The sequence below is a fragment of the Megalobrama amblycephala genome, linkage group LG14, assembly GCF_018812025.1.
Source record: "Megalobrama amblycephala isolate DHTTF-2021 linkage group LG14, ASM1881202v1, whole genome shotgun sequence".
In the NCBI taxonomy this organism is placed as follows: Eukaryota; Metazoa; Chordata; class Actinopteri; order Cypriniformes; family Xenocyprididae; genus Megalobrama; species Megalobrama amblycephala.
This window is the reverse complement of record NC_063057.1, coordinates 33168577-33182831: the sequence shown is the minus strand read 5'-3', so window position 1 is coordinate 33182831 and position 14255 is coordinate 33168577. Positions and strand designations below refer to the sequence as shown.

General features: G+C 36.3%; 1 protein-coding gene across 1 annotated transcript in view; it reads right to left on the bottom strand.

Moving 5' to 3' along the window:
* Window positions 1-3091: 3091 nt before the first annotated feature.
* LOC125244435 (CD209 antigen-like protein B) overlaps window positions 3092-14255 on the bottom strand; it is a 39460-nt gene continuing 28296 nt past the window's right edge. Inside the window, exons 5-7 of the mRNA XM_048154520.1 lie at window positions 7521-7645; window positions 3462-3568; window positions 3092-3346 (exon numbers count right to left, since the gene is read on the bottom strand). Of these exons, the coding sequence (XP_048010477.1) occupies window positions 3223-3346; window positions 3462-3568; window positions 7521-7645 (356 nt within the window). The 3' untranslated portion in view covers window positions 3092-3222. The remainder of the gene's footprint in view (window positions 3347-3461; window positions 3569-7520; window positions 7646-14255) is intronic.

Genomic DNA, 14255 nt, shown 5'->3' with positions numbered 1-14255 from the left:
AATGAGAATTCTGTCATTAATTACTCACCCTCTAGACTCTTAAGACTTTCATTCATCTTTGGAACACAAATTAAAATCTTTTTGATAAAAACTGAGAGATGTTTGTCTCCAATGCCTTTGCAACTACCACTTTGATGCTTCTAAAAGATCATAAAGAGATTGGAAAAATAATAATAGAGTGCTTTAGTCCAAATTTCCTGAAGAGACTTGATCGCTTTTAATGATAAAAAGATTTAATTTACTATCATGTAAACATTGATCAGTGAACAAAAACAGAAGCTCAAACAAACATGAATGTACAAACCTCTTCCTGAAGTTCAATCGTGCTGCGTAACACAGTGGCGTTTGAGATGTGAAGTTCAGTATCATCTCGATTCATACAGTTGAGGTTGTTCAGTCTTAAAGTTATGAGTTATAGTTCTGTTGGACTTTATTCCTGAGATGGCAGTTAAATGCGTTTTGATGCTGGACAGCATTTTGAAAAATATATATTTTTTAAATGTTATGAATGGAGAGATGTGATTTTTTAATGTATTTTTTACTAGTTACCATGTGTTTTGAAATGACAGAAAATTATATAGGCAAAAGTATAATACATAATATAAATATATAGTATTATATATATGAATAAATATAAAAATAAAATAAATATAAATAAATATATAGTAATATAAATTTATCGCTGCAAGCAGCAATTATGGGGCCAACCACAAAGAAGGCACAAGTCATGACTATACATGGCCTGGGAGCATCAGACCAACTGCAACAGTGAGCAATCAAAGACCTGTTAGGATTATTAGGGCAAACTAGCTGAAAAATCATAAATACTGTAAATAATGATGATTTAATGCTTTAATACTTTCCAACCAATAGTTGGCGCTTTGACCAAATTCATGTGGTATGGTTAGAGTGAGGTGAGAATGACACATGCAAAATTTCAAAGCACTGCAGACTTACAGCATCATGCCTCATTCATTGCTGTGGTTTACCTGATTTGCTCTAATCCACTGGGGTTTTGGTTTAGGGGTGAACCTTCATAATTTTAGCAAGTCTGTTGAAAAATGGTTGAAAAACACCAATTGTAGTTTGAAATTGGCCACTGATTGGTAAACGCCCATTTTGGTTTTGCACTTCTCACGGTGCGTTCTTAAAGGTCCCGTTCTTCGTGATCCCATGTTTCAAACTTTAGTTAGTGTGTAATGTTGTTGTTAGAGTATAAATAAAATCTGTAAAATTTTAAAGCTCAAAGTTCAATGCCAAGCGAGATATTTTATTTAACAGAAGTCGCCTACATCGAACGGCCAGTTTGGACTACATCCCTCTACTTCCTCCTTTAATGACGTCACTAAAACAGTTTTTTGACTAAACCTCCGCCCACAGGAATACACAAGAGTTGCGTTTGTAGAGTGTGTTTGTCGCCATGTCGTCGAAATGCTGTTATTTTCATCCCGCAGTCCAATCACCGGGTCTGATTCCGGTTCAAATTGATAGGGTAAAATTAAAGACATGTTTACAATAACACTGAGCGCGTGCATCTCCACGTTATGGTAAGAGGCGTGACCTTTCCGGGCAAGGATGCGCTAAACTGCTATCGAATCACAACACAGGAACCGCTGGCACAATCAGAACTCGTTACGTATTTCTGAAGGAGGGACTTCATAGAACAAGGAAGTCATCAGCCCGTTTTTATGACAGTGGAAACAGCGGTATACAGATAAGTAAATTATGTGAAAAATACTGTGTTTTTTTACACGCAAAACATGAACACATGTTATATTGCACACTATAAACACAATCAAAGCTTCAAAAAAACACGAAAAACGGGACCTTTAAGGAGATATAATCGCCCTCCAATGAGGGATGAAGGATTTTGAAGGTTACAACTGATGGACACTTCGGGCCCCCATGATCCTTTGCACAGGGAAGTTGTTTGACGTCACAGAATGGGTACAGGAGGCTCGGAGTTCGATTTTGACCTATAAATGTATAATATCATTTTTCTATACTACTGTAATATTTATACAAGTTAGATTTGGCACATTATGGTCAAAATGACTGTACATTTACAGCTCCCTTTCAGTCCATTCAGATGTTTAAAATACATAGACAATATACAATATGGTGCGATAAACCTAAATAAATAAATAAACTAAAGTTAAACAAAGGGCGCAGCTTGCACAATTTACTCGTCCTTGATTGTCTTGTTAAGATGACGCTGAAGTTGACCCAATACACACACACACACACACAAATGTCAAAAAACCCACAAATACATACATTTACAAGGAAATGTAAAATAAAATAAAATTAAATGACTATACTTTTATTTCCTCATTTATTTATAATTGTATTTTTTCCATTCCACATTTGATTATTTTTTTTTTCATTTATTTATTTATGCATTTATTTATTTATTTATACATTTCTTTGTATGCTAATGAGGAGGGCGTGTTTTACCAGTTTTAGCAGTGGTAAAACACAGTTTTAGCAGTGCTGAAGCTTTGAGGCCACAGTGACACCTTGTGGTGTGACTAAACGAAACACAAGAGGTTTGCCTTTGCAGGAAGTCACACAAGGAATGAATGACTTAATGAGTGAATCTTATATCACAGTTTAAATCACCCTAACTGTAGGCTATGTATATAGGGTGACCATCTTTATTCCGGACATGGCTGAAAAACATCGCCCGGTCGGGGTTTCTAAAATGTGACTTCTTGCAAAGACACGTCCAACCCTTTTGTGTTTCGTTTAGTCACACCACAAGGTGTCACTGTGGCCTCAAAGCTTCAGCACTGCTGCTCTGAGTTCACCCTCCTCATTAGCATACAAATGTGGAAATAAATAAACGTAGACATAAATACATACGTACATTAATAAGTGTAATAAAAAACAAATGCATTAATAAATAAATGAAAAGAAGTAAATGTGGAAAAAAATAAAATTATAAATAAATGAGGAAATAAAAATTCTCATTTATTTTATTTTTTCACATTTCCTTGTATATTTATTTATGTATTTATTTATTTTACATTTCTTCATATATTTATGTATGTATTTATTTAATGTTTTTGCAGGTTTGGCCCTTCATTCCAGTAGTTACTGCCATTATTTACAGCTATGATGATGAGAATTTTAAGAAACTTGACTCAGTTACAACACATTTCACATATTGTAGTAGTTATGAGTATAATTTAAAATATATTTAATTTAATTGCTCATTTTTTAAATATTTTTCTCACAGATACATTTAAAAGCATCATTACAGAGATAATCATGCCACCCTGATGAAAATAACACAGCACAGTTCTCTCTTTTATATCCACTTGGTTCTCCAAACGCCCAGAACCTGAAAGAACAGATCAGCATTAGATGTTCAGTGCTGCTTCCTGTGTGATATGATACTGACTGTGAGATATGATCATTTATTAGAGAATAATCAGTTTAATTCAGTGATTTCTCACCCAGAGGTCAGTGCGCTGCCATCAACCCATTTCCATCTGCCCTCCACATCACTGTCAGTCAGACCAATCCAGACTCCAGTACCACCAGGCATCTTTTTAACAAACTCCTAGTAGAATGAAGCAGGAAGTCACATTTAAAGGGTTTGTTCACCTGAAACTGAAAATCCTGTCATCAATTCCTCACACTCATGTTGTTCCAGTACACAATATTTTAATGAAATCTGAGAGATTTCTGTTCCTCCATTAAGTCTATTCATCCAAAACTATGATGCTTCAATAAGTTCATAAAGAGATTGTTAATATAATTCATATGAATTAAGCCAGGCATGTGCACACATAGACATAAAAGAGGGCTTGAGCACCTGCCATTTTTTTTCTTGAGAGAGAAGGTGCCCTTTTTTTCTGGGATACTTTTTTTTTCTCTTTTTTTTTTTTTTTTTTTTTTAAATAAATGAATATATATTTCTGTTTGTGCACAGCTTCCCTGTCAAACAAATTAACAAAATAAATATTTACTGGAAAAAAAAAAACTTTTATATCAGGTCAATTCAATTCACATTTATTTGTATAGCGCTTTTCACGATACATATCGTTTCAAAGCAGCTTTACAGAGAATGCATGTCAACATTACAATTTAGAGAATGCAGTTAGCTAATAATGTAATAATTTAGGCAATTAATTTACAAACACTGTTAGCAATTTCCTTGAAGGCAGAAGCAATGAGCTCCTGGAAAAATGAATTACATATTAACAATAGAATATAGATATAGGATATATAGAAATTTTGGCTTTGTCAAGTTCAGATGCCCTCCCTCCGCGACACGTCATTCATTCCCGCACATACGCGCGCCCCGCCGCACCTCGTGTTTGTTTGCTGCTGGCTGACAACTTGTGACGAAGGGCGTGTGATATTTTGCCAGGCAGTTGGAAAGTAATGACAACGATTCAACTGTTGTTCGAACTTTGATGAAGAGGAGACAAGGAACCTCTCTGGATGTAATGGAGAAACACGGCAAAGCGGTGATAACAGCGGCGGGTAGGCAAAACTGTGCTGTGATTGGGTCAGAGTGGAGATTCAGATGAAACTGATAGTGAAGATCATATGGACGTTAGTCAGAGAAGTGGAAGAATTAGTGAGAAACGAGGAAACTCTTGAAAAAAGTGGGAACAAAGAAATTTAAAAAGATGATGGAAGAGGTACAAGAATAGATGTACACACGGGTAAAAGTTCAGAGTTAAAAGGATAGAGGAAAGAGAGGCTAAATGGATATTATAGTAAGGCTAAATGGGGTAAGTTTGAATATTTATGTGAGGTGGAAAAGTAGTGAAATAGATCTAAACCAATATATAGATGATAGATGAAAAATTAAGAGAAGTTGTGTTAAAAGCAGCATATTCATCGATATCCAAAAGCAAAGGGAAATTGAAAAAGAAACCAGTTCCTTGGTGGACGGAGGAGTGCAGTAAAATTATTAAAGAAAGAAATAAAGCTTTTAAAATGTTGAAAAGAACTCATAATTTCCAAAGATTAGTGGAGTACAAGAAGACTCAAGCCCAAGTAAAGAAAGTGGTGAGAGATGCAAAAAGAAATAGTTGAAGAGAATATTGTAATAAAATGGGCAGAACAACTCCTTTAGGTGAGGTATAGGGAATGATAAGAAAGATGAGGGGAATTAGGAGAGATTGGCAATATCCAGTTTTAAAAGCTGGAGAAAGTATAGCAGTAGAAATATTAGCTAAGACTCTTGTCGAAATTCATATTCTAATAATCTATCAGAGGAAGGTAAACGAGGGAGAAATGAAACTAGAGATGCTAATTTAGGAGCATTACAGAGACAGGAATGTACAAAGGATGCTATGGATGCTCCTTTTACATTACAAGAAATGAGACGAGCTATAAATAAATCTAGATTAACTTCACCAGGGAAAGATCAGATCTGTTATATTATGTTAAAACATCTAGGAATTTTAACTCAAGGTAAACTTTTAGGTTTGTATAATAAAGTATGGGAAGGTTGGTATATTACCTATTAGTTTGAAAGATGCAGTTATTAGTCCTGTAATAAAACCAGGAAAGGATCCAACAAATCCAGCAAATTACAGGCCAATTGCTCTTACATCTCATGTTGGGAAAATAATGGAAAGGATGATTGTTGAGAGATTGACGTTTTAATTTGAAAGTAAAGGATTGTTATCTCCTCATCAGAATGGTTTTAGGAAAGGTCGAGGAACTACGGATCCAGTTGTTTGTTTGGAAACTTTATCACCTATGGGTATGAATAATGAAGCATTATTTAATGTGATGTTATGAAATATGATTATTACATATATGATATCATTAATAATATCCCTTTATATATATATATATATATATATATATATATATATATATATATTGATGTATGGGAGACAAATAGAGCAGGTAAACTCCTTTCGGTTTTCGGGGTTATATTTGACTCTAAACTGACTTGGAGTGATCATATAAAGAAAATAGTGGAAAAATGCAAGATGATTCTTAATATAATGAGATGTTTAACAGGTTCAGAGTGCTAGTAAAAGATCCTTGAGAGATGTATATGTTGCTTTAATAAGACCAGTGATAGAGTATGGAAGTGTAGTGTATAGATCATTACCTCTGAATTTAAGATACAAGCAACTGATGATGAATTATTGGGCAAATTTAAAAGGTTATAATGGAGACAAACACCCTATTGTAAAGGCCTTTAGCTCATGTTGGGAAAGTATGAAAGCAAAGGGAGAATGTTTTGGTTGGTCATCAAATAATTTCCTGTAGCTCAGTGATTAGAGTGTGGCACTAGCAATGCCAAGGTCATGGGTTTGATCAGCTTAAATTTTTTCCTGTAAAGTAGAATAGGGAAGGCGTAGGACCAGTAACGGCTGGTGCTAAAAAATTTTGGGGGGGCACAAAAAACCCCAAAACAAAACAAATAAACAAATGTTAAATTTGCATCAAATATCACCCCCAATTTTTTTCATTTAGTTTGAAACTCCAAAGCAGAGCCATCCAGTATTAAGGTTACAGCATCAGCTTTGTGAATTTGTTGGGATGAACCGATGAGCATAACTGAATATAAATTTGGGTGTCGTCTGCATAAAAATGAAACATAAGACCCAAGGATCTGAGAAGTTGACCCAGGGGAAAAATGTAGATACTAAAAAGCAAGGGACTCAAAACAGTTCCCTGGGGAACTCCAAATTGCACTGCCCCAACTTTGGATCTGCATCCACCCAGTGACACAAACTGCCTTCGAACTGAGAGGAAAGACTTGAACAGTTTAATACAGTGTCAGTAACACCAAAAACAGTTCCCAAACAAGTAGAATAACGTTACTGGACTGAAACCCTTTATTCGGTTCAGTCTGAACATGTCAGTGACGTCTCGGCATCCAAATTTCGAGCCAGAATCACCACATCCTCTGTAGCATGCACAAATAACAGCAATATGTGTCGCTCGCAACTTTCTAGAAATGTGTCAAATGTTTTTTGTTGTTGTTATACTTGGAGTTATGATAAAGAATAGATCAATACGTTGGTGTACAACTGCAGTGCTTTATCAATACGTTTCTGTTTTGGGCTAACGCATATACCATGACTGTTTGTGTGTTTATCAATGAGCTGTAGGCTAGGCTCGCTAACATGAACACAAAACAACTTATTTCCTCTCTGAGTCTTTATTCTTTGAACAGAACGGAGCACCATCATTAATATAATATAATGTAAGTGATGCAAGCACTGTATACTGTACTTCATGTTAACCAGCAGAAGTCATCTGACCAATCACCGCAGATTAGCAAAATTAATTTTGAGCGAATCGTTTGGGAGTCGTTGAGCAAACAAGGTAAAAATAAATGCAGATTATAAGTCAATTAAAGTGTTTTTTGACCTTGCATGCTTTTAAACCTGTTGTTGGAGACTCCCAAAACAAAAATAGGAACCTTTCAAATGCCACAATAGGGCCTCTTTAAGGTCTGTGTTGGTGAGTAGACATTCATACTGTGAGCAGCACAACCTTTGGTGCCCAATCTATCTTTCACTCACTTGTTCCTCTCTGTTGTTTATGATGATCAGATCTGCTCCTCTCTCTGTACAGTATCTTCTGCTCTCAGCCCAGTTCCTCTTCTCAGAGGAAATGAAGTAAAAACTGGATTGATAAATATATCCACCTGTAAACACAACCAGATCATTGACTAGTATTTTTTCCACCTGTACTGAATCATGACATTAGTTTATGATAGTGGCACTTAATATATATGTTAAGTATATATTGGTGTATATATAACTAAATGTATATGAAGACAATACAAGTTTATGGAATGACCCCATTTAGATATTTAAGTAAACACTTGTACAAGTAATTGTACTATAATTTAACATTACCCATTTCATTGAGCATCTTTCTCAGTTCATTTCTCTCCTGATTGAACTGGTCTCTTTCTTTAGTTAATTCATCCCTTTCATTTGTCAAGGCTATGTTCTTGTTTAGTAGCTGCTCTCTCTCATTGGTCAGGTATTCATTCTTTATTTTCAGCCCATCTCTCTCTGCTGAGAGGTTGGTAATCATGGTTAGTAGCTGGTCTCTCTCTTGTGTGAGGTTGGTGATGTTAGTTAGTAGCTGGTGTGTCTCTGGTGTGTAGTTTGAGCTCTTTGTATGGATGTGGACACACAGCACTATGACTGCAGTCAGCAGAAGAACACACAGCAGCACCAGAGACACTGCAGCTGCTCTGGAGCTTCTGATCTTCACATAATCACCTCCTGAAAATGACAGACATCAAGATAAATGTTTTCTCAATTCCTTATTGTATGTGTACCTGTATGGTTTCTCTTGGTTCAGTGTTTATATTGCCATGAACAGACTGAGACATTTTTGTTCACATGATGAAGCTATATGTGTTTCTACTCTGTAGTCCTCTGCTATTTGAGACTCTACTTTTCGTAGTTGAGGCCAATATGTGGCAAAGTATGTCACAGTACAAGAGCTTGTGACATCCTGTCTGTTAATACCAATATATTTGCATAACAAAAAGCTCTTCCTAAAGGGCACTATTGTGATATTGTGGTTAAATGTATCAGTTGGGTTCAAATTAGCACAGTACAGTTATACATGAGAGAAAAGTCAATTTACTTAATTTAGTGAAATCAAAATTGATGAGAAAATGTAACTTAAAGGGATAGTTCACCCAAAAATGAAATTGTGATGTTTATCTGCTTACCCCCAGGGCATCCAAGATGTAGGCAGGCCCGGCGCCACGAGGGGGCAAAAGGGGCCATTGCTCCCTCAGATCTGATTTGTGCCCTCAGTTTCAATTTTTCCCCCATTCACTCACAATTTTATCCTTTAACACATGCGATCACACCGGTGTGATTAAACTTTCAGTGCGTCACTGCTAAATTCAAACCTGCTTTCGCGCTGCTGGCGCTGAGCCAGAGATGGACGCCTCTGTGCTTTTCATATTTTACAACTATTCAGTGTTTTCAACCACATAATGTTTATTTGAAGTTTCAGACATTTAAAAAGACTATAGGCTATATATAAAAAAGACATTTATAGTTTGTTAAATGCAAACTCCAAACACTGATAGGCCTATAGAAGCTGAAATAATCCTTTTGATTATAATTTATTTTTTTATTCATATCAGATAGCTTACATATGAAACAATAAAGTTGACTCTTTTCTCTCAGTTCACTTGCGTGAAAAACTGATGAATTTAGGCTACGTGATGTAAATCCGACTGATCCTCTGTTTTATCAACATGATCATTATAAACAACAAAACACATTCACTTCCACATATTCGACAATCGGAATATGTCAATAATTCATGATATAGTTAACAAGTTTGTGAATATTTTAAATAAAAAGGAAAAACGAAATAAACGCGATACTTATACCTGTCATTGTGTGGCTGCATGACGCGTCGCCAACGAGACATTCTGAAACGCTTAACGTGAAAAAAGCTTAACGTGGCTTGTAGCAGTGATATTAACAGACCAAACTCACTAAACATCGTACTAATAAATACTATGTAGGCCTACAAAAAAATCTGATGAGTCCTGAATGATCTCAACGCATTTAATAACATATTATTCCTGGAGAAGGCGTCAGACAGTAGGGGGCGCAAGCTCTCCCTACTGTCTGGCAAAACAACATAAGCAGCCTATAAGACACGTCACAGCAACATCACGTGACACTTCTGACGAAGGCTACAGGAAGTAGCCGAAACTAGTCAAGCAGGTAAACAAAAAACGTTCCTGTCTATCTAAAAGAAACAATATAGTATGTTTAATAACACGTTAAGCCTTTTCCTTCCATAGAAAACCGTTATAGAAAACGCTTAAAGTGGCTTAATGTATTAAGACAGTGATATTAACAGATCAAACTCACTAAACATTATACTAATAAAGTAGCCTAGCCTACAGAAAAGCAGTTGTTTAGTGTTTAAATTCACAAGGATTTTCCTCATATAGAAAACGTTTAATGTCACTTAATGTGGCATACGTGATATTAAAAGATCAAATTTGGCACAAACCAATTTTTCTGTATATTATACTTTAATATAGTGTTCACTAAGTTTGGTCTTTTAATGGCAGTGTCTTTTTTTATTTGAGGGAAACACTTAATTAAATGTGTTGCGTTCATATTCTGGGCTCATCTGGTTTTCTGTCCATAGTATGGTGTTTACGTTTGGTTTGTTAATAACACTGCAGGGGGATTTAAAATAATGCTCTAAAATAATGGTCACCTTAATATAGTTGACCATATTATATATATATAATATTATATACTATATTAAGGTGGACTAATCCTTTAAACTACGCCATAGCGCTTACACACCTCACACACTGGATGCCATGTGCTAGGCAGTTGGACATAATGGTGTATTAGAAGTAAAAAATGATATAAACACTGTTCGGTTTCTCACACAAACTGATCGTTTCGTGTCTTAGGACATCAATGTGTCGTCACGAGCCGCAGGGTTTAATTTGGATTTGTCTGTGCATGTTTTTTTGACTCTTATAGACGAAGTTCCCATTGCCATGCATTATAAGACTGACAGACGGCAACGGTTGGAGTTAAAAATCATCATTTGTGTTCTACTGAAGAAACAAAGTCACCTACATCTTGGATGCGCTGGGAGTAAGCAGATACACATCAAATTTAAATTTTTGGGTGAACTATCTCTTTAATTGTGCTTAAAATCGGTGTTCTTCTGTTGCATGTTTGTTTCTATTGCCTGCAATGCTTCTTATATATATAAATTAAATTATATATATATATATATATATATATATATATATATATAATATATATAAGTGCAGGTCAATCACATGTCACTGAGAACATAAATGATCTGAAGTCAGTATAAAGTCTCAAATCATGTGAGGAGCAATGCTCAAGGAGGCTAGAGTAAAGATTTGAACTTTATTGACATAATGAGGCTGAACAGAATGATGCTTTCAATGAGTTTATGTACAATCAGTCATACAAATTTGGTGTCATGAAGGCAGTAAAGTCAAGGCTGTGGTTTCTCTGTTTCTACATCAACACAAAGATAGAGCAGCATTCTCATGAACATTATTATGAAGGACTCAGGTACGGTGTACATTTAAGGACATCCTCAGACTTCAGTCATATTACGAAAAGGCATCATGCTTTAGACAGAAAGGCTTCAGGTCTCAGGAAAAACAGCGTCAGTGTCAGGTCTCGTACAATTAGGCATCAGATGAAACAGCCTGAGACAAAAAAGGTATCGGACAAAACGGACTGACCATCCTAACTGAAACACACAGGCTGAGTAAACATTTTAGTCAGTTTTTTTCTCTCTCTCCAAAATCGTATACAAATGGTTAGTTATTAAATCCTACAACAGCATCAGAAGAACACAAAGCTGAACCAAACACACTGTAGCTTCTTCTGATCTTCACACAATCACTTCTGAACAGCACAGGTCTGACATTAGATGACTGAACATGTGCAGACTCTGATGATTTGATCAAAGTAATGAATGTGATTACCTGTACGCTGAAGTGGTTGGTGTGTGTTTGTCTCTGTCCTGAAGTCATGATCTCTCACATATTCTTCTGCACTCTCATAGATTACCACTGTCATCTCCATTCTGTCTGTGTTCATTCTCTCAGACTCAGTCCTGATCACATCTTCATAAATACCATCAGCCATTTCTACTCTTTAACCTTCAAACATTAAATGATCTTGTTCCTTGTTCGTTGTAGATGTAGTCAGCACTCATCTTCTTTTTAAAGCCAGTGACAAACAGACTTCAGTGTGTGAAAACAAATGTGTGAAAACAAAAACGTGTGACATCAGACCTTAGAGTTGACATGAAACAGAAGTTGTGAAAGTCTTTTCTTCCATTTTGTCATGTATATTCGAGTAAAACTTGCCTATTGCTGTAATGTCATGTGATTGACAGGTTGTCCCACTCTTGCTCCAGTAAACACGTCATCAGAGAAGAGAAGAGAAGAGAAGAGAAGAGAAGAGAAGAGAAGAGAAGAGAAGAGAAGTCATTGAGAGAGGGAGGGAAAGTTATTTTAATTAAAGATTATGGGGGCACATGAATTTTAAATGTGATGTTCATTGATAAATCATTCATAAATACTGCAATATTCCATAAACATAAGAATTGTTGATTTTGATTTCAGTGACTTATTCATTGTTGTGGAAAAGTTCTTTATTCCTTCAGTGGTGAGAATGTAATGAAACAAACACTCAGTAAATGTCTTTGTTGATTTTATTCTTGTAAGAAGGTTGTTTAAAGAAGATTTCTACACAGTTCTACAGAGAAGAACACCCTCACCCAGAGCGACTGTCTTATATACGCCTCTTATTGTTCCTTGTTACCCCAAACCAATCAGAACACGTTACCATATTAGGATCATGAAAACAAAAAAAAGAGAGAGGTCTAAAACTTAGCAGATGCCCTATTGAAGTCCAAGCTGTCTAGACAAACACATTTGCATCTTTGCCTCACTTCCTTTGTTAGTTTCAGAAGCGTTTCTTAAAAGAGAACAGCATTAGCAGTAATTTTCCACTGTTTTAAATGATACACAAGACAGAGAGAAAACAAGTATCAATGCATCCATTCATAAATCAGGAGAATAAATGATAAGCAATAAAAAATCCTCTACGATGTTTAGAACAAGCCCTGACTGTGGCAGGTTACTGGGAAAATGCACATTTGGAAAGGAAATATATTTACAGCAGGTTCAAGGGGGTGAAAACTTTTGAACAGGATGAAGATGTCCAAATTGTTCTTATTTTGTTGAAATATCTTTTTTGTTGTTGTTGTTGTTTTAGTACTGCCCTTTGGAAGCAACAGAAGATACTTACATGTTTCCATAAAGACAAATTAAATACAATATTCCTTGATCATCAAATTCAAAAAGTTTTCACCCTCCTGCTCTTAATGCATCGTGTTTCCTTCTGGAGCATCAGTGAATGTTTGAATGCTCACATTCGATGGCGTCTGGCACTTTGGAGAGGTGTTCTCCTCACGGATGAATCCCGGTTTTCACTGTACAGAGCAGATGGCAGACAGCGTGTATGGCGTCATGCGGATTAGTGGTTTGCTGATGTCAGCGTTGTGGATCGAGTGGCCCATGGTGGCAGTGGGGTTATGGTATGGGCAGGTGTATGTTATGGACAACGAACACAGGTGCATTTTATTGATGGCATTTTGAATGCACAGAGATACCGTGACCAGATCCTGAGGCCCATTGTTGTGCCGTTCATCCACGACCATCACCTCATGTTGCAGCATGATAATGCACGGCCCCATGTTACAAGGATCTGTACACAATTCCTGGAAGCTGAAAACATTCCAGTTCTTGCATGGCCAGCATACTCACCGGACATGTCACCCATTGAGCATGTTTGGGATGCTCTGGATCAGCGTATATGACAGCGTGTTCCAGTTCCTGCCAATATCCAGCAACTTCACACAGCCATTGAAGAGGAGTGGAACAACATCCCACAGGCCACAATCAACAACCTGATCAACTCTATTGAGAAGGAGATAACACTAACAGAAGTAATAAAGATAAGGGTTTTTTTCTGGTTTCTAGAGTATTTTTGCTGGTTTCTTGACATTGCTAGGGAAAGTTGCTTCTCATTATCAGTGTTCCTGCTTGTTTCTTGCATATTTAAACTCCCCCTGTTTAATGAATTTACTCACAACATTCATTTGTAGTCCTGAAAGGAAGTCACTTTAGTTTCATATCCAGACTGTGTGAACAGAACCATGTCTAAAACAGGACTGACGTCTGTATTCTGCTGTTGTGTGAACGCAGCCATCAGAAGAAAACTAAAATTATTTGTTTATTTATTCAAATAGGAGTTTCAGGGATGAGAGCAAGATATGATTAAGGTTCACTTATAATGTTAATAATGTTTTCTGCTATACATATGGAAACCGTATCAACGCCAACTCACTATTGCATGTGTCCCAATCAGAGGGGCGTGTCAGTTCATGGTGGGCATTTTCAAACTTTACCTGATTTGCTCTAATCCACTGGGGTTTTGGTTTAGGTGTGAACCTTCATGATTTTAGCAAGTCTGTTGAAAGTGATTGAAAAACACCAATTGTAGTTTGAAAATGGCCACTGATTGGTAAACGCCCATTTTGGTTTTGTATCCTATACAGAAGTCTTGTGTTGAACCACCTGACATCAGTGGCTTTCAAACAATTGGGTTTCAAACAATAGTGCATCTATCTTATCATTTATCTCTTCCTTTCTTTGCGTGTTTGTTATTTGC